This window comes from Numida meleagris, chromosome 4 (genome assembly GCF_002078875.1).
Source record: "Numida meleagris isolate 19003 breed g44 Domestic line chromosome 4, NumMel1.0, whole genome shotgun sequence".
NCBI classification, from domain to species: domain Eukaryota; kingdom Metazoa; phylum Chordata; class Aves; order Galliformes; family Numididae; genus Numida; species Numida meleagris.
In genome coordinates this window covers 19,427,053-19,447,516 of record NC_034412.1, presented here as the reverse complement: position 1 = coordinate 19,447,516, position 20,464 = coordinate 19,427,053, and the positions used below count along the sequence as shown (strand labels likewise).

The following is a 20,464-nucleotide window of genomic DNA, read 5'->3' as shown; positions in this document are numbered from 1 at the left end:
TAAAGGGCAAAGTTCTCAGGATTCAGCTACCCAGCTCACAGCAAAGCAGCTTGCCACAAGTAAAGGTCACTGCCCGGGGACACCTGGGTGCTTAAAATCTACTTGTGCGCCATCATACCTGGTACTCAGAGCTCTGGGTAGTTCCAGCTCAGCTGGGGTTAGAGACAGGCAACTTAAGAACAAACTGCTGGCTAACATCTCGTTAATTATTGAAAGACTGTGACTTTATCCCAAAGCATATTGCAAACCATTCCCAGATACCAGACCAGCCTGAAAAACATTGAAGTACACTGGCTTTTTATTCCATGCATTGTTTGCTTTGATAGTCATTCTTGTTTCCATCACTGTACACTGTTCAATACAAAAAAATCAAGTTTGTATCAGGAATCCGCAGAGCAGGGAGGAGAGAGATGAACACTACTGGACAGGGCCAAAATGAAATGGTTACTTAACACGACAGTGGGGAAGGCAACATTCAGCTCTGGGAGAAAATCTAGGCTAGTGTTCAGGAGCTGTCAGCAGCCACAAGAACTGGCTTAGGGAAGTCAGGATGCTGGAAGGGGAACACGGTTTACTTCTGTCCTGCAAACACGGTGTTACTGCAAAGAAGAGAAAGTGCACAGAACCGCACATGAGATCATGTCCGTGTGCAGATCTGGGCAAGTGGCACCAAGCAGAGCACAGCGGTCCCAGGCAGGCAGGGCACTGCTGAGCCCCGCTACACAGCCGAGCACATGGGGCATGTGCAGGCAGAGGGCTGGGATTACACCTTTACCAGTACAGGGTTGTGTGTTCACACAAGGAAGGGGCAGCCCTAGCAGCACTCCCGGAGGGACACTGCATAGTAGGCAGCAGCTACGAGGAGTGGTGAAGCTGGACATAACGGTGCAATGAGCTGGGCATGCAAAGAAACGAGGCCTGTGTGTGGCTGCAGTGTTTGCAGCAGGGTTCAGCTCTGCTTCTCCAGCTGCAAAACGGGCCAGTATGTCCCAGGGCAAGGCAGGGAGCAACCACCACTTCCCCGGGACAGCTGGCCAGAAAGGTCCCAAGATCCCACACACCAAGGCCTCTGCATCACTGCAGGCCCAGAGGAGTTTCAGCACGTTGTGAAGCTGTGAGCAGAGACTGCGGCTACCAAAAGCCCAATAGGATCTTTTTGGTAGGGACGGAGTTAGCACAGACTGAAGTCCCTGCACAGAGATTGAGATAGGCCTGAGCTGGAGGCAGCTCTGCTGTGGGCCTATTGCGGCAGGGCTGCCTGGGGGTATGATGATACATGTGATGGTAGTTCTCACCTTCTCTTTATGGAGTAGTTTGATCTTTTTCTTTGTGTGTGTATGTTACATGCACGATTCTGCACTGCTGAATTCTCATGCCCTGGCCTCCAGCTTGCTGGGTAACCACCTGCACCACTTCATCTGCACCAAAATCTCTCCCACACCACAACAGCAAAGCCAGCTCTGGCCTTGCCACCACCTCGTGCCGCCAGCCACGGGAGAGGCATTTGGGTAGAAGAATGAGTGATGGAAGAGAGGAAACAAGAAACAAACCAGACAAGACTTCACTCCCCTCCACGCTCTGTCTCGGCCCAGAGCTGAGCATTGCTGCTGCAGGCAGGGTGAGCTATCTCCACAGTCTGACGGTCCTGCAGCAGTGATCCACCATGTGCCAGCAGTAACTGCCCACCTCTCTGCCTGTCCTTGTGGATGCTCTTGCCAGGGGATCTGTAAAGGTTACTCCCTTTGTGACCAACACAACAGCCACTCGCTCCCTGCTCACCGTTCCCCACCAGCTCATGGGCCGCCAACTCTAACAGCAACACAAGCAACTGCAGCATCCCCACAAGGAATACCCCAGGGCTCACAGGCTGGCTGCAGCCATCCCGCCCTGACCAGCTGTGCCAGGTTCCCTGCCATAGGGTGACAGCACCCGTGGGAAGCACGGGAGGCAGCAGCTACTGACAGCCACTGAGACCAGCTCTGATCCAATCTCCCCCAGTGACCAGGGAGAAGGTAACATCACACAAACAGATTACAATTGTGCTAGCAGTGAAGCCAACCTTCTGATCTACAGAAATGATAATAAATAATAAAATAACATCATAACTTAAGATCTGTGTGTAGTCCAGCTACAAAATTTAAAAATATGGGATAATTTAACTCATACAATACTGCTCTCTGTATAAGACATTTTCCTTCATTTTGCCACGAGGCTATAAATTACCACAGATAAATTCAAACCAATATTTTAACATAAAATGTAAACAAACAAAGCAACAGAAGTACCTGTCCATGGTCCATTCCTGCCGTTCATCTCAGGCTGGTGTGCCAGGCTGCAGGGCAGCACCGGCTGTGTCAGCCAGCACGCTACGAAGGGCAGAGTGAAAGCTCGTGTAGGGGAAAGATCAGCTAAGGGGAAGGGAGGGGAGGGCGTGCTCTATTGTTTTGTTCTCTTTAAATATTGATTTAGAAGAGTAGTGTTTGAAGGGAAGGCACTATGAATTCTATCAGAGAACAAGCTTTTCTCGTCTGCCAATGCCTCGGCCTGTCCACATACCGGTATTATCCTCACTTTCACCTGTAGAGTTTCAGCTCGAAGAAACAGAGGCCTCAGGATACACCCAAGACACAGCTGTGCCACAGCCACAAGGTTCCCTGTGCAACCTGATTTGCACCAAGCCTGACATGAAGGGCAGGCAGCTATGAATGCTTCTAAGAATGTACAGTAAGGAGACGGAGCAGGGCTGATGCTCGGATCTAGGCCAGTGATTCCCAGTCTTCCCCCCCCCAACACACAGCTCTCTGCTGGTTATTGATGCTGTTGTAGGTGAGAGGCTGCTTCTCCAAGTCCAGCACACGCATCTCCAGTTTCCTCCCCAGAAGAGTGCTCGGGCTCTGCAGAACTTGCTTTCCACCATTTGCAGGTTCTTCCTTTTCCAACACTGATTTGATTGATTTCTTTAGCTGACTGAAACAGACAGGAGGTAAGAGGAGGAAGTAAACTGGGAAACGGCACACTGCATCTGAAGGAGGTTTCCCTGCTCAACTGGAGATCAACACTGCCAGAGTGAAGCAAGGACGATGTTAAGAAGTGCTCTTATACCAATTCTTGAGAGGACGAGGTTAGAATACATTTGCAGGATCTCACAACAATATGTTGATTAAAAAAAGAAACTAAAAACCCTTAAAATAAAACCCATTATTACATTCCTGGGGATGCATTGACTCAGAAGACCCTGGATGTTAGCACCTCGGTACCAGTTTTCTCCAGGAACACGTCCACCTTCTGATTAAAAAATGACCCAGCTGGTTATACTGAATTCACTTTGTTCACAGGTTACCTTAGAGTAAGGTCTTTTTACACGTCCTCATTTGATAAGACGGAGTGGTTTAGTTTTCTTGATCTGTTCTCCAGTCTTCAGGGCCGTGAGGCCTGGTCCCCTGTGAAAGCAGCAACAGAATCCCCCACGTCTGTACACAAAGCTGTCCAGGCAGGACTCCCAGGATGTTTCTCTGTAATGTGCTTGCTTTCTGAACTTTTTTTTTTTTTTGCAACAAGTCTGTGTGTCTATAAATACAATCCACTCTTTACAGTAAAAAGTGTTAAAATGTCAAAAAAATAAATATCCATGTTACAGTAACTAGATTATTCAATAAAATACATCCCTGCCATTCTTGATTGAAATGCTCAAAGAGAATTAATTTCATTTGGACATTTTCCAGAGATTCAGGTTATTGCAAATCACTCCTGGGGTGGGAAGGAGAAACATCGTCTCTTCCTGTAAAGTGTGATGAAGGGGAATGAAGTGGAATCTCAGGGAAATCAAAATGCCAGTATCAGGAAGCTTTGGGGGAGGATCTGTATTACCAAGTAGCAGAGCTGCAGGGCTTATTGGTCCTGACTGTGGCATCAGAACACTCCCCTTCAGAAGAGTCACAGTCTGATTCTCCAAACTGTGCTGGGTTCTGCAAAGCAAAAGGAAAGGGAAATATTTAAGCAACAATCCTGCCCTGCAGATCAACCACACCATCCCAGACTGTAACAGGAGACTGGTAAAGGTCACCACCAGCAGAGAAGGATGAGCTGGCAACACAAAGGAGATGTCAACAGCACGCAAGTGCACTACCAAAGGTCACTTCTCTACCCCTCGAGGAGGAGACACAGAAAAATATCTGCTCAGAGCACCATTACCACATACAGACAGGGGTATGAGAGAATGGTGCAGCAGGTTCTGCCCTCCCTCTCCTGAACACTACAAAGACAGTATGAGAAAGAAAACTGTTCTAGCTTCGTCACTGGTCTGCCAACAGGTAAGTATGAGGCAGACAGTTGATATCCCTTCCACTTCATTATCTGTTTTGTGTGCTATTTTTTAAATCCCACTTAATGCAACTGCAAATCTGATGACCTCCCAGTATTGCACTCATCCTGACTGGCAGATTATGTTCAGCTTTTTCTGTGCTACTTTCACCCCATCTATTTACTTGGCCAAGTGCAAGAAAGACCAGGTATTCAGACCATCTCCTTCATGTAGTACATCTACAGCATTTCCTAGGCAGTCATCCTGGTTCCTGGTCCTTGGATTCCTCTTTTTTTCCTTTTTTTTTTTTTTTTTTTTTTTAATTAACCAATGAGTTGAAGAGGGGATTGGGAAACTCACAACTCACCTCACAGCTGTGTTCATCTGCACAAAGTTTCCCCAGAGACATCTGAGTCTTGACTCTCCGCACAGCACACTCCTTGTCTGAAAGCCCATCAGACTGGGTGGAGATTTCAATGGGGATCTCTGGAGTCTGGGACAACATGTCCTCCAGCTTCTCAGCCAGTTCATCTTCCAGCTTGGCAGCCAGCTCATCCGGGCTGTTCGAGTGATCACTGGTGTTCCCCTCCTCTCCATCTGACACTGAAAAGTTCTCCGAACTGAAGGTTGAGTAGGACTGGCAGCTACTAATGCAGCGGTGAGGTCTGCAAACCAGAAGAGTAGTTCAGCTTCTATCACAGTGCTTCTCATTGCAGAGGAAAAGCAGCTTCCCGAGTGCAGTGTTAGGCACCAGAGCCTCTTTCCACCATACGTACACATCAGTTGAGTCATAACTGATCTGCAAAGCTGACAGCAAGAGCTCTGCAGCACTGGGCTGCCTTTCCTATTTTGGAACTATGGAAATCTACCACCTTTTAAACGAGTTAGTTTAAGATTTGCATCTTTAAATTCAGCTGTTCTTCTTTGGTCTCACCTCCTACACGTTCATACTGGCTGATCTACTCTGCAGCCTATTTTTCTGTAATAGTCCCTTTCCCCAAAGAAAGGCTATATTGTAGGGTTCAAGCTAACTGAATTTGTAATATCTGCACCACCTGGCAGCAGCCCCAACAGCCAGCCTACAATTTAAGTATGTGCACGTTGCTTGAACGTGGAAATCACCTGATGTTGGTACTTAACAGCACAGTACAAAATATCATCTGAGTGAACATGCCAGGAGACCCACAACAGGTCATCACATTGAATTCAGGAAAGGTAACTTGTCCCCCAAGACAGTGAATCACAGAAGAAGCAACAACCTCACACACAAGAACAGAAAGCTCATCTAGCCCAGCATTCTATCTCCAACTCTCAGCAAGGAGAAATAATCAGGAGAAGTATGAGAGCAGGGTGTGCAGACAGAGCCAGCTTTCTCTTGGCATATCTTCCTGGCTTGTGCTCAGGCTTTTGAGCTGAAGATCAAGCCTGGATGATCGTGTTTGTTAACAGCCATTGATGGACCAACTCTCCATAAATTTAACACTTACAACTTGTTTATGGTTCAATTTCCACAGCACTCCTTGACACTGAACTGCACGTTTGAAATGTTTTGGATGGAAAAAGCACTCTATATTCATTTTCAATCCATTGTTTGCTTCATTAGGTGTCCCTAACTTGAATGTGAGGAATCTTTACTTGTTTACCTTCTCCACTTAAGTTTCAATTCCATGTACCTCCATTATAGCATCTCCTCCTGCTAGACAAAGACTTCTCATGGATTTAATTTCTTCTTCTGTGGAAACCAGCTCTAACTATTCTTGTCACCCTTCTCTGTACCTTCTCAAACTCAATCACAGTCATTTAATTGGGGTAATGCATTTAGGATTCAAGCTGTAGGTGTGCTGTGAATGAATACAATGGCTTTTATCTTCTCTGCTCCTCTCCTAATAACCCTTAACTTGTTTGCCCTCTGGATCACTTTTGCACTTCAAGCAGTGGTTTTCATAAAGTTACTGCAACAATTTACAATCTCTTTCAAGAGCACAGGCCTGTAGGGCCTGCTATTACAAATGCTTAAGTAAGACTCCAAGTATCTTATTTTATAGGCAATTCCATCAAATTTGACCTGCTGTGCTCTCACTTAGCTCCTTGAATGTAACCATGAAGGTTCTGGAGTCAGCCCCACTGCAGAAACAGTTAACACAACTTTTGAAAGAGTCCACAGAGGGTCCCAACAACCAGTCAGTTTGACTGTGGTGAAACAGATGCAGCAGCTTATTTTTACAGCCTGAATCACTCTACCTCTTGCTAAACAAGTGTGATCAAGTTGTGCTGTGAACAGCCTGCAACAGGAGAGCCATGCTGGAGATAACAGAACAGGCTGAAAACAGTGAGTCAACATGAAGGATCACTGAGGGCAGATGGGACGCGCTGAATGCGATTCTGTTCTTTTGCCAGCACAGCTGGTGTGCAGTTGCTATGACAGTTCTGCTGAAATTTGTCCTACCAAAGAGAGATTAGAGTGAATTCACCTTTTACCTTTGTCTACGAGGAAACTCCACTTCACTGTCTACTTCGCCCTCTTCCTCTTCTGAGGAGTCATCGCCACTCTGGCAGAAAACAAAGGACAAGAATGATAGCACAACTGTGGAAGAACAAACATGCAACTTCACGGCTGCCCCTCGGTTCACTAGGACAAAGTCACTGTGCTAGTAGGCTGCAACCAACCGGACAAAAATAGAACTGACTCGGACTTGGTCCTACCTGGACATTATTTCACGCAGTCCTAATGCTGCCATTTCTGAATTTGGAGTGACTGACTTAGAAATAAACCAGAAATACTTCAGGCACTGAGAACATAATGTTCTGGATTTCACATACTCCCCCAAACAGAAGCAAACCAAGTAATTCACTGAAATCCACATAAATTGTTGAGTTGATCCGGCACTCTTTAGCTTTACCACTTCAACCTCTTCCATGTGAGCCTACCCAGAGCAGCACTGGCAATGACATCCCTTTGCTAGTGGGTTTCGCTAACTGGAAAACTGGAGTTTTGTTCCATTTTCTGCTTCAGAGAGCACAAAGACTTTTGTTTTTGTTTTCCCATCTAAATATGCTCCCTACACTAGGTAAGGAGGTACACAGCCTCCTCTCATCCTAACCTGCCAAGCCCCAGTTCAGACTCTGCTTCTATCTTCTTGTAATATCACAGAATCATAGAATGGCTTGGGTTGGAAAGGACCTCAAGGATCATCAAGCTCTAATCCCCCTGCCGCAGGCAAGGCCACCATATATACATATATATACACACAATATGAGCTCTTCCTCTTTTCATTCTGGGCTCCAAACCATACTCTTGGTTCCGGTCTCCTCTTTTCCTTCCCTTTTCTGCCTACACTTAGTTTCCCTTCTCCTTGAACTCAGACCAGTTCTTTCCTCTCTTACCACTTGGATGGAAGAGACGGAATAAAGATCTGTTTCTGTACAGCTGTGCCGTAACACCTTTTTGACTCTGGCAGTCCCAGGTCAGTGTGCTTAGTGCTCATATATTTCAAGCAAATCTGCTAACCCAGAACCACAACTTTCAGTCAAGGAGGATGGTGTCTCACAGGTGCTACAAAAGGGCAATTTCCCAAGACCATGGCCAAGGCTGTATTTCTGTTCCGAGACATAGCAGTGCTACAGATGCTCACTGAAACCGCGACGTATTTAATGTCAACAAAAGAATGCATTTATCCCCTCCTTTGTTTTGAGAAAGGCTTGAAAACGTTATGAGACTGTTTCAACAACAAAGATTCAGTGGGTTTTTTGCAATTTTGGGACATCCTGAGGCATTATCAGAGGCATCTGACAAGGCTCATTGTTAGCAACACTCTCTGATACATTACTTCTCAATAAAATTGATTGTGAAAGAATGCCCAGATCACAAAGCAAAGTTCCCACTGGCATGATCTCTAAGATAAAAGTTGTACTTGTAACTCTAATACTCTTTTGGTGCAGAAGGGAAAGATGAGGAAGCCTTATTTTTTTTCTAAATCACCATGCCACCCTTACCTTTTGAATGGGTCTTGCTTTGCAAGGTAGCACTGAGGAAGCCATGTGCTGTGGTGTGCCTAGAGCAGACGCTGACGTGCAGTTGCTGAAGTCCTCTTCCTCCATCTTCTCAATGTACTGCGCATTTTCATATAGGGAAACAGACGTTGGTGACTGAGAATGACTCACTCCTGTTTCAACAGATGACATCTGTACCTGATCACTGTCCTCTTCCCTACACTGGAGACAGGAATTGTACTGATCTGTTTTGCAACACTCCCAGTGATCATCTTTGCTCTCTTTGCTCTCTAGATTCCTCCGGCAATCTGCTTCCATGGCAGTGGAGATGAGATCGGGGCTGGAACCAGACATCCGCCTTTGTGCATGGTTACTGAGTGGGCTCCGCAGCGCTGCTGCGGGGCCAAAGTACCGTAAGTTGTTTGCACAGTTGGCAATATCTTGTCCATGGGCATGAAGCCGTGAGTGATGACCGTGGGGATGGCCATGGCCATGCTGCTGTGGTAGACCAGGGTGATGAGAATGATTATGAGGTGGAGGTGGGGGTGCATCATCTTGCACTGGCTGGTTTTTCAAGATCCCTGCAAAATCATTGTAGCTGCCTTTGCTGTTCCCTCGGCGGTGACGTGGCTTACTGCGGTAGCGACTTTTGCCACTCAGCGTTGACATTTTGGGACTTCCTGAGACTGGTGAGCCATTGGATGCTGCTTCTGCGCTGGGTATGCCCTCTGACTTCAGTAGATCTGGTCTGAGAGACAGACAGCAAAAGTTTAACATCGGACCACAAACTAAGAAATGACATCATCAGCTTGGAGCCATAGGAGAGGCAACCATAGCCATAAGCATAGTCTGCTTTCTGTAGTCTACATGCCTCCCTCCTTCCAGCAGTCTAACTTCTGTGTTTAGGTTCCTTTGGCTGCCTCCACTCAATGCCCTTTCTGTTCAGCCCATCTTGCTGCTCTTCCCAGTATCAACCACATACTCCTTTTCTTCCATCACACTTTGATGATCTGCTCCCCACATTGCTCTTTTCCACTCTGAGATCTCCGTGTAGGGCACATCTTTCACTATGTGCACATACAATGCTCAGCACAATAGGACCCTAATCTGCTGATGGTATCAGCCAGCCCACTTTAGAGGCACATATTAGCATTAATTTGGAAGTCATTATTCACTATTAATCAGGACTCTCTAACTCTTGGAAATCCTGGAAAACAGAAAAAAGGCAACAACTTTTCAAAAAAACCTCATTTTCTGAAAGTCATGCAGAGAGGAAATAGCTGAAAGGACAGCACGAATTCCCAAATCCCTATTTCATTTCTCAACAATGAATCCAGACTCTCTGAGGGCAGGCTCATTTCCACAAGCCCTCATCCTGCTTACAGTCATCCAAGTCAGGGATTATCTGAATGTTCTTTAATTGGACTCCAGAATTCAAGATACAGATGAGATATCTCCTATGAAAACACCATCACCTGTGAAAAAGTCATACGGACCAATCAGCTCCAGAGAGCTGCCCAGATAGAGGTAAAGGCAGGATTCATCCCTTTTACCTGAAGGTAATTAAACAGCTGTGGTTCTGACGATCAGACCAGGCTCAAGAGTGAACACTCCTTCGGCCTGTCCTGTGTGATCAGATCCAAAGGGAAGTCAGCTGTTTGCTCATCTCAGTGGAGATCTACCATTGTTTGCGGGCACAGAATGAGGCTGTTACTTCTTACCGTTTAGTCTGGCTGCCCGGTTTATGGGAGACCCCTTTCCTCTTCATCAGCTTTTCCACTGTGTTGGGGTGGATTATTGGTCTGACTGGGTGGCGTTTGTAAGTCCCAGGATATTTCTTTTCCACTGCTTGTTCCCTTCTGAAACATTTAGCAAGAATAAAGCAGATCAGTTCTCACTCTATCCAATTGCAGCTCCTGCTGGAAAGAACCACAGCTGTACAGTGAGCACACTGAGTGCCTGTTTCTCAGCGATGGCTGGGTGCAACACAACACACTGTTCTGGGAAAGGACATAGTCATTTTCTAAATTCTCTCTGCAGAGATCAGGCAGTTGGAACACAGCCCTGGTTTACAGTCCAGAACAGCAATACTTTTCTCTTTACAAAGGGGCCAAAGGATGCCAACATCAAATGGGAAAGGTGCCTTTCTCTCAGCCAGTAAACATGGTATAAAGATATGTGCATTAAGTGGTCTGCAGTGCTCTACTCTTAAGGGACCTATCAGTGCCTGCTAGCCCTCTCTTTAGCCCTGGAATAATGTCAGGGAATACTAAATCTTTAAGTACTCCTATGTATTTTAGAAATGAAGCATTGGTTTATTGTCCAGCGTGCAAATTGCCATGTGTGTGGCAGGCCATTCAGCCCATAGATACATACTTTATGAGCTCCTTCTCACGGACCTCCAGCTGCAGCATAATAGCGCTGAGCTCCATGTACAAGTTGTTGGCTCGCTCCAGCTTCCTCTCGTAGTGCTCACGGATATCCAACGCGTGTCTGAAAATCAGAAAACAAAAATCATGATTCCAGAGCCTGATGTCTGCAGATCAAGGCAGGAGAATAAGGAAACAAGGCTGAGGAAAAGGTTACCTATAAGTCAAATTTGCCAGCAGTATAGCATTGTTTGTGAACCCAATATAGAGCTAATAGCAAATTAAAATTAAGAGCCTGATACCAAGAATAAATTATGATACAGTTTATAAAGTGTTTCACAGTCCTGAACGAGTGGCAACACTTTCTCATTAGGGAAGCTGCAAATGCCTCACATGCATCCGTAAGCCCTTCAGCCAAGCCCTAATTGTCCTGTTTGCACAGAAGAAATCAGTTTGCATTTCATAAAAAGCAGTATGTCCTTATAGCTATGGTACAATTGCATAACACATCTCAAACCACAGCTGGAAAACGTGGCCTCTGAAAGCTTCCTAAGGCTAAGAAACATTGATGAACAACTACAGCAAGCCGGCTGGACAAGGCTTCCTTTGATTTCTCCAGCTTGACACACGTGGCATTCGACATTTCTCTGTCATAACTATATTTGCAAATCTATATAATAGAAGATAACATTTTGCTTTCTTAAATAAACATCCTGCTTTCATTTTTAAGTTGGTCTAGCATTCACAATCAGTTTCAGTGGGATGATAAATTGGATTGTATTCACTTGTTGGTAAACAAATAATCCAAATAAAGTGTCAGGGATGAGAAAGCTCACAGCAAATTGCAAGATACATTTCTCAGTGAGAGAGATCTATCAGCTTCTGCGCCGTTATCAGAAACACCAAAACTCAGAGAGAAATATCTCCTGGTAAGCACATAAGCCTTTGCCCCTCTCCTGCTTAGAGCAAACTGTTCAGGCAGCCCAAGAGCAGGAACAGTTCCCCCTGTTCCTCAATCTATAGCTTTCCACCAGTTACTCAAAGCTCCTGCAGGAGCTGCATGAGTTTCTGAATTCATGAGGAATTTAGGTTGCCTGAATTTATGTCCCTGGGAGCACCAAGTCCTGTTTTGGGGCAATCAGTAACAGAATAGCATGAAGGCTGTGTGGGGGCTGCAGCACATGATCCATGAGGAGAGGCTAAGGGAGCTGGGATCATGTCACTGGAGGAGAGAAGGCTGGATTGGGTAAGTGAGCAATAAACAAGTCTATCAACTGACCTCAGCTCTTCTCTTCGACGGCGAATCAATTCTTCATCTAGCCGGTGGATACAGGTTCCTTCGCTTTTAATCTTCTCAAAATGCTTCTTCACCTCTTCTCTCCATTCAGCCTAGGGAAGCAATTTACTCTGAGGTATTTACAAAGGCTTATGATCTCTGGTTGCACCAAATAAAAGCTTCTGGGCAACATTCTTTGTGTCTGCAGAAAATTGCATGTTTGGGATGAAAACATCTTACCCAAAGTAATTCAGCTAGAAGAAATAACATTGTAGCACGTCTAGTTTCAACAATTTCACATTATCTTTTCAATTTTTTACTCCAGTTTGAACATTTAAAATATATCTGCATTATCTATCAAAAAATAAAAATAAAATAAAGTTACCTGTGATTTGAAATAGGTTTCCTGAGGAGTAGCCAGCACGTCAGCAGATGCAATATCCAGGTGCATCAGTGTCTGTCGGAAGGAGGGACGATTCCGGGGCTTGCTCTGCCTGGAACAAAACAGACAAATGCCCACCATGAGATAAGGTTAACACTGCCAGCTACTGCTGCCCTTCTGAAAGTGCTTCTCATTGGAATTAGTTCTCTAATGTAGCTGACAAATTAGAGCAAAGGAGCATTTTTAGGATTTGTCTTTTGCTGAATGTGCAAAAGAGGTCTAGAGATGTTTTGTATTCTGTTTCCGGTTTGTGATGATCTATCCTACAGAAACAGAAGAGATGAAAGCTCTCTAAAATACGAAAACATGGTCAGAAAGCAAAAAATATAATAGAAACTGAAACTGCTCCTAACTTGTTAGACAAGAAGACACAGATTTCATTTCATTTTCTGATTAATTTAAGTCCATGGAAATGTTCAATCCCATTGAAATGATAGGGTAATAATTCACATCCAACAAAACAGGGTATCTAAAAACACCAAATGTATTGACACAGTATGTGCCTGAGCCCACACAGTATTGTAACACCCTGAGCATCTGTGCAAGATCCTACTAAAATAGAAATCCATTTGTATCTTCAAGCTTCAAGACTGAACCAAGATTCAGCGTGCAGGACAAAAAATAGCTTCTCCAGACACCTCTCCGCACCAAATCTCCTTCCACTAGGTGAGCTTACAAGAGTATGTACACAGTGCTCAAAGTGGCACAAACTACCTCCCACATCTTGCAGCCATGCATAGAAGCACTGCTAGGCAGAGCATCAGTCTCAGCACATATACTGCAACCCTGCCAACTGCTGCACCTCAGGATCACAAGGGTGAACAGGCATTGAAAAGATCCATGGCTGCTTTGGCTTGTTTTCCCCTTTGTGCCTTTGGGGGGATGGCTGGCGTAACACAAAGAGTCAGAAGATCACTTAAACTCTGTGTTAAGACCAAATTACATAGGTTAAGCATTAATACAGAACCTGAGACCAGGAATTTCGACTCTCATCTGGCAGGTGGAAGTAACTGAAAGCTCTTCCTATAGCTATGTCACCTGTGGAAAATACTGATTTCATACACAAAGTTTGACTTTCTCTCTGTCCAGTCTAAAAAACAGTCACTTAAGAAGGGTTTTCAGTGCTCAAATAAACAAAAATCCTTTCACTCTGGAGCCAGCCAGAGCCCTGCCCTGCCTTCTCAAACCACACAGCTCTCTTCCCAGTTCCTCTGAACTCCAAACATCCTTCTGGAGCACAGGCCTGCAGCCACAAGGAAGCAGAATCCAAAATGTTCTTGTAACAAGTGCAAGAGTATTTAAGAACCTTATGCTCTGGGCTCAACTCTCCTGCCAGCTTAACCCCTAGGAGTGAGCTGTAGGTCAGTGTGGGCTTCAGGCCCTTACCAGGTCTGCTTCATGAGGATTTTGAAGCCATCTGGGCAGGTGGAAGGAACAGGAAGATGCAAGCTGTTACTGCCCACTCCCCAAATGATGGCAGAGGAGTCCACATCTTTGTAGGGAATCTCTCCTGTAAGCAGCTCCCACAAAACTACTCCAAATGACCTGATGGAAAAACAAACAGGGAGAAAAACATCCACGTGAATTCAATTCAACAGAAACATCTGGAGCTTGGAAACCTGTTTCGCACATCAGGTCACTCTTCCTCTCCTGTCCAGTTCTGGGCTGAACATCAAACAGCACTAGTTTTTCTATTTCATTGTGAGATTTTAAAAATACGCTGAAAGCACGCTCAAAACCCAGTGATTTCAAATCACAAGGAAGAAGGGGAGAAAAAGAAAGGAAAAAAAAAATCGAAGAACAGAATTTGAGCATATTTCCCTCAAACTTTTCTGCGGGCCACAGGAAAGCAGGGACCCCAGCTGGTTGGACAAGCTACCAGGAAACCTCATCTGGTTTCAGCTTTGTTATGATTAAGACCTGGCAAAGGATTTTCAAGACTCCTGACAAGATTATAGATTTTTTTTTAAAGCATGCTGTGAAGGATGAGCGAGAGCAGACATATAAGCTGCTCAGGAGCTGTTCTCATTTGTTGTCAGCATTCATGAACATCATTTTTACTCATCTTGTGGGAAGAATGGATGTCGAGGAGGAGTCTGAGCAGTCCCCACTGCTTCCACAGAAGAGGAATGGGCCAAAGGGACCTTTAAGTTTACACCAAAGAGCACCACCTCTAAATCACTCAGAAAAAGGAGTCAAGGAGTGCTCACAGTCAAAGCCAGCAGCTCTGTTTTTATTGGACACAATGCTCCACACAATATTCTTGACCCTGAGCCACCCTAAAAGGCAGAAAGCTGAGGGTAGAAGTACAGCAGCACTGCTCCTAAGGAACCTGTGATTCAAAGGGAGGACAGGAGACAAATGGGTATATTTTCTTTCCAAAACAACCCAAGAGTGTCTCCTAGAAGAGCTGGCTCTGCTGCAGCCTGCTACACCTGCATGAAACAAACATCATGGCTGTAAAACAGGGAGAAGGGCATTTGTCCTGGCTACTACAGTTTAATATGCAGAAACAACGTAGAAACAGAGATGCAGTTCCCATGAAGACCCTGAAAACAGCACAGTCATCCCTCAAAGGAGCTTCAAGGCTCAGTTTTCCCTCAAGCATTTTTAATAGTATCACACCTGCATATCATTTCCCCCTCTGCCACAGCCCATGGTTCAGTGACAGTTCAGGGCACTAGATTGATGGAAAAAGGAGTAGTCCACAACGGAGCATTCCTTAGGACAGAAAAGAGTGCTGAATATATAAGTACTAAGAAAACCAACTGGTTAAACAGAAGGTGAAGATGCTCAACTAAAACAATTCTCCTACTCACCAGATATCCACTTTTTCAGAAACAGGCTCATTGCGTATCACCTCCGGGGCCATCCAAGCCACAGTTCCCGCAAAAGACATTTTGGTACTTTTATCACTGAGTTCTTTAGAGGTACCAAAATCTGAGATTTTAACTGCATCTGTGTGTGTAACTAAAACACTGAAGGAAAAAAAAAAAAGAAATCAGCATTTTGCAAGTTCTCTTGTACTGCAACAGCCAGTGAGAGTCAATTTCTTCTTAATCGATATGACCAGCTGATGAAGGCATGCTGTTTATGATTACAGTACAAGGAAAAAGATGGTGCATTTTCACTGGTGACTGCACTCATTTCCTTTAGGGAAGTTGTTTTTTGTGCCTCAACTATTCTAAATTCTGCAAGTCAAAAAAAAAATCAATCTTGATAAAATTGCAAGTTAACAAGTCACCAGAAATTCCCTATATTTGGGTGCGTTTCCAAGTTTTTGTTAAGCTTTACCTCAGCAAACTGTGAATGTAAAACATGCTGAAGTATTTTCCTAACGCACCATCCCAATTTTGTCACAGGCTAAAGGAACAAGAAACATCTATGGTTAAATCGCAACTGGGGCACGTTCAATAGCTGGAAACTCACTTTGGTGACTTGAGGTCTCGATGGATGATTTTGTGAAGGTGCAGATAATTCATCCCACTAGCAATCCCAGTGGACCAATCCACAAGCAGCCGAGGAGTGACTTTCCGCCCTGCCCGCAAGACTTCGTAGAGTTGCCCATGTGCACAATATTCCATGATAATACAGTAGCATGGGGCTTGAGTGCAGACTCCTCTGTCAAAGAAAACACACATCTAGTGAGGATCAGAAGAGTACAAGTCCCAAAGCAATTCATAAAGGTGGCAATCAAGAGGCAGGAGAGTAACCTGCCCACCCCACTTGAGCAAGGCCATGCTAACAGCTCTCCCAGTTGTACAGGGAGGGGAATGCTTTCTCCACACTCTGCACAGACAGAATCCAACTCATGACAAGAGTGGGATTCCTTCAATTTCCTACCTCTGTAGGTAGTTTCATAGGGTTCCCAGCAGGCATTTTACAAGCCTGCATGCAAAGTGCAGCACTGGGTGAGGATGGCATCCATAGCTTTGTTTTCACAATGATTTGAGAAAGGAAGCAAAAAATAACCATGCATTTTGCCCTACAGTCAATCTAACTTAGTTCCTGGAATCACAAGCTTGCCCAGGGTACACACGCAAATAGCTCTTCCCTGGACAGAGGCAGTGCTGGTACGTTTCTCACAAGCTCCACCACTTACTTGAAGGCAATGATGTTCGGGTGTTTGAGTTTCCTCAGGTGTTTGATGTCCGTTTCATTCTGGTCTCTCACTTTCTTGATGGCCACCTCCTCGGCCCGGAACTTGCCCAGGAAGACAGCTCCCTGCGCACCACTGCCCAGCCACTGCAGCTCCGAGATCTCCTCAAACGGGACCTCCCATGTATCTAGGCACAGGCAAAGGAACAGCGCAAAGGAGCAAGACCACAAAAACGTTCTGCTACGAGATCACATCAAGACAGCACCGTCCACTTCCCCTGTTATATCTCAAGGTGGATTTTCCATGGGTGGGAGACGGCATCTCTCAGCACTGGGACGCTCAGCCCCAGCAGCCCTTTCTTCCAGCTCCTCTCTGGGTGCCCCCATACTGTTTCTTCTCAACCTCCCTACAGCTAACACTGGGTAAGCCACGTGGATGAGGCAGGCAGCAGCCACTTAGCAGAGTGGGGGCAATGGAGCGGCACTTCAGGGAGCAGCTCCTCTGCTCCAAAACTGAAGGATGATGGTATCTGTTATAATTACATGACCCCACTGTAAAGCAGAGATGATAAGAAACATACAACATTCATAACTGACATCAGAAAAAGTTTTTTTTCCCCTAGAAGAAGAGCAAAAACAGTAAATAAAGAAAGTCAGAAGCTGCAGGTTGTAAAATCCAGACCAATACCCACTAAGCTACCCGACACAAAGCACATTAACCACCACCACCCACAGAAACAGGTCTTTCCTGCACCAACATTGTGCATAGCAGTGGTCAAACAAGCACATAAAGCTTACAGGGCTGTCCTCTCAGGTACCGCACACTGTTATCTGGATGCGGCTGGCATGGTCCAGCAGCACTGTTTAAGCTGCTTAAAGAACAGCAGAACAGAAAGCTACGCTGTCCGCGAGTCACCTTGAAACTACCACAACATCCCACAGACATCGAGATGAAAGGCAAGCAATAATTCATTTCCTGCAACTCGATAAAAGCTGTCATTTAGAGAATGAATTATTTAGCAGCCAAAGCAACAGTGAACACACTGATTTCTGAAATAAAAGAAAGGTGTGCCTGGATGGACCCATGTCAGGTCAGCACAAAGCCATTTAGCTGCAGTGGGACAGCGCCACCACCGAAGGGAACGGGTGTCCCTAAGGCTCCTTGGGACCAACCTGACAGACTTTCCCCACAGCAATCAGCCCCAGCAGTGCCTCCTGCCATAGGCAGGGTGAAGGAGAGCCAGCCCAGGACCTGCTCTGCCCACTGAGCTCTACATCAGTGCTCACCTACAGCAAAAACTCCCTTCAGCTCTGCGGGGCAAAGCTCAATCCTCAGCACATGCTGCTTCACAGACATGGCTCTACTATAAATCAATGTGTGAAATACGCTGCTACCGCTGTCTTGGTCACAGGACATCCAAGTATTTCTACAGTAACTGTTCTTCAGCAAACAACTGGGAATTTAGTAAGGAGTTCTTTAAATAACAATGCATTCATAGAGAAATTCAGAGATGTATTTCTACCTGACAGCCACCTTGTTGCTGAAAGAAGTGGCAAATACAGCTGCTGTTTTGTGTTCGCTGATGAACAGTGTGTTTACATGGGCAACACTGAAACTGTTCCTTTGTACTGAAATAGCTGTTCCTTCACACGCAAGGACACTGCCTTTCCTGGACAAAGCATGCAGTGCTCTCACTCACTTCCCTGTGGCACCCCAGTTTGTGAGCCGCAATAAGTAAGCGGACTGCTAAGCCCCAGGAGCCCACATGGTCTCAGTGTTACGTGTTATCACAGAATGGTAGGGCTGGTAGGACCCTTATAGCCCACCCAGTCCCACTCCTGCCGTGAGCTGCCTGCTCCCCATCAGCTCAGGCTGCCCAGAGCCCTATCCAGCCTGGCCCTGGGCACCTCCAAGGATGGTGCACCCACACTTCTCTGGACAGCAGTGCCAGGGCCTCACTGCCCTCTGAGTAAAGAATTTCTTCCTAAAATCTAATCTAAATTTCCCTTCTTGTAGTTTAAAGCCATTCCCCCTTGTCCTATTGCTACCAGAACATACTAAAAGTTGATCTACATCTTGTGTGTAAGCACCCTTTGAATAAAGTAAGACAAAAGTCCCCCAAAACCCTTTCACTGCATGGAACATGACTACATTTTGGGATAGCCAAAGACTCATTTGTTTCCCATATCACAACAAGTACTGACGCTTCGCATAGAGGCTGAGGCTGCTGGAGAACAGCACCGAACTACATGCAGTTGGTGCAAACCTGCACATTCTACTACAACCCAAACCTACCAATTAAAAAATACACATATACTGCCATACTGTAAACATACATATGTATGTGTTCTCTGCTGCACCCAGGAACAACCCCTAAGGACAAGAGGCTGACAAGGGTCAGTATTAAAAATATGCATATAAAAACAAGTGGCATCAGCCAAGGCTTCTAGCATCAGGGAGGCAATGCACTGTGCTACCAGCTGGAGCAGTTCATGTTCCAGTCTTCTCTGGGCCTAAACAAACCTGTGGGACACCTCTCAATAAAATAAAGCATAATAACGGTAGGAATTATGCAAGAGCCTGTGTTTCTAAGGCGATTAAGAACCACCGGAGCAGAATGATGGTAATCTGTATCCCAGGGGAAGCAGGGCAGGCACAACCTGAGCCATCCAGCCCATCTACTGGAAGCGAATTTCTGCCTTTTGCCAGCACTGGCACCAGGATGAGCAGCAGTTCCGCTTGGTAATACTCACAAGCACACGGCATAAAGCACCTTGCTCTCCAAAAATCAGCATGGTGTAACCATGTAGCTTGGGAGAAGGGAGGTGAAAGCAGCAGAACACCCCTCTGCCTTAAAGCAGGGGACAGATCATCTGCACAGACCCAAGGCACCAGCCCAAGGCTGCAAATGAGCTCCCAGGGGAAGGGAAGGCCGCCCCAGCACCTCCCTGCTGCTCCAGGGGCCAGAGATGCTCCTGTAGCCCCTGCTCCAAACAAGGAGCACTGCAGCCTCAGCCCTCCTGCCAGACAACCGAAATAAAGGAAATCCCATGCATCTGTCACCAACTGGGGGTTTGTATACAGCTGATGGAGTGTACAAATGTGGTTGCAATAAGCACAATGAGATCATTTGGAAAACAGAACCATAGATTCATAGAATCATTAAGGCTGGAAAAGACCCCTAAGATCCCCAAGTCCAATCATTAATCCACCCCCCCCATGCCCACTGACCATGTCCCTCAGTGCCACATCTCTACAGCTCTGGAACACCTCCAGGGACAGTGATTCCACCACCTACAGCCTTCCGTGATGCAGCTTAAGGCTGCTATATGAATGCCATAGTATGACAAAATCCTCAAGTTTTAGAAAAAATCTTGAAGTTTATCCCTGGACAGCAGCAGTCTAACAGCAGAGATCCGGCCAAGTGCACAATTGTGGAGAAAAAAATATCTTTTCGCTCTCCTTTACAGCAGTGAAGACTTTGAGGACACAGCTGAACTACATGGGCCACACACAGCAGATCCAAAGCAATCCGCATACTGCCACACCAGTGGCCATTTCAAAACTGCTTCCCAAAGAAGCGTCCAGTGGCGATTACAGATTGCAGGGCATTCACGTATCTGCGGCTCTGTACATGCTGGTGACACTGAGAACAGTGCTGTCCCAGTCATATGGGAAACGTGATCCCTGTTCCTCCCAGGGAGCCCTCCTGGAGCTACCACCTGAGCCCCCAGGGACACAGAGCACCTGGCAGCTCCACAGCCCTCAGTACAAGGGGTCGGACCTGGTAAGAACGTCTGACAACACTGGTATGCAGCATGTATAGGACTGCTGGAAGCAGCCCATGCCCCTCTGCAGCATGGATGGGTCCAGGCTTTGCAGAAGCACTGCACAGAGCTAGGGATCAAGGTGTACCTGCAATGTCACACTCATGCATCACTGTGATTAGAAATGGCACCTTTCAGTATTAAGGATTGCACAGAGGAAC

General features: G+C 45.9%; 1 protein-coding gene across 9 annotated transcripts in view; it reads right to left on the bottom strand.

The window, feature by feature from the left end:
- The window catches only part of MAP3K13 (mitogen-activated protein kinase kinase kinase 13), a 63,941-nt gene continuing 43,757 nt past the window's right edge, over nt 281-20,464 (bottom strand). For 8 of the 9 annotated variants that reach the window (XM_021397265.1, XM_021397260.1, XM_021397262.1 and 5 more), the window contains 13 exons: nt 16,480-16,663; nt 15,807-15,998; nt 15,197-15,355; nt 13,764-13,922; nt 12,321-12,429; nt 11,939-12,048; nt 10,667-10,783; nt 10,012-10,149; nt 8,294-9,038; nt 6,779-6,849; nt 4,668-4,965; nt 3,868-3,965; nt 281-3,778 (listed from right to left, as the gene is read on the bottom strand). In XM_021397265.1, the coding sequence (XP_021252940.1) occupies nt 3,742-3,778; nt 3,868-3,965; nt 4,668-4,965; nt 6,779-6,849; nt 8,294-9,038; nt 10,012-10,149; nt 10,667-10,783; nt 11,939-12,048; nt 12,321-12,429; nt 13,764-13,922; nt 15,197-15,355; nt 15,807-15,998; nt 16,480-16,663 (2,417 nt within the window). In that variant the 3' untranslated portion in view covers nt 281-3,741. Of the gene's footprint in view, nt 3,966-4,667; nt 4,966-6,778; nt 6,850-8,293; nt 9,039-10,011; nt 10,150-10,666; nt 10,784-11,938; nt 12,049-12,320; nt 12,430-13,763; nt 13,923-15,196; nt 15,356-15,806; nt 15,999-16,479; nt 16,664-20,464 lie in introns of all 9 variants that reach the window. The other variant, XM_021397268.1, reaches the window with a different exon arrangement.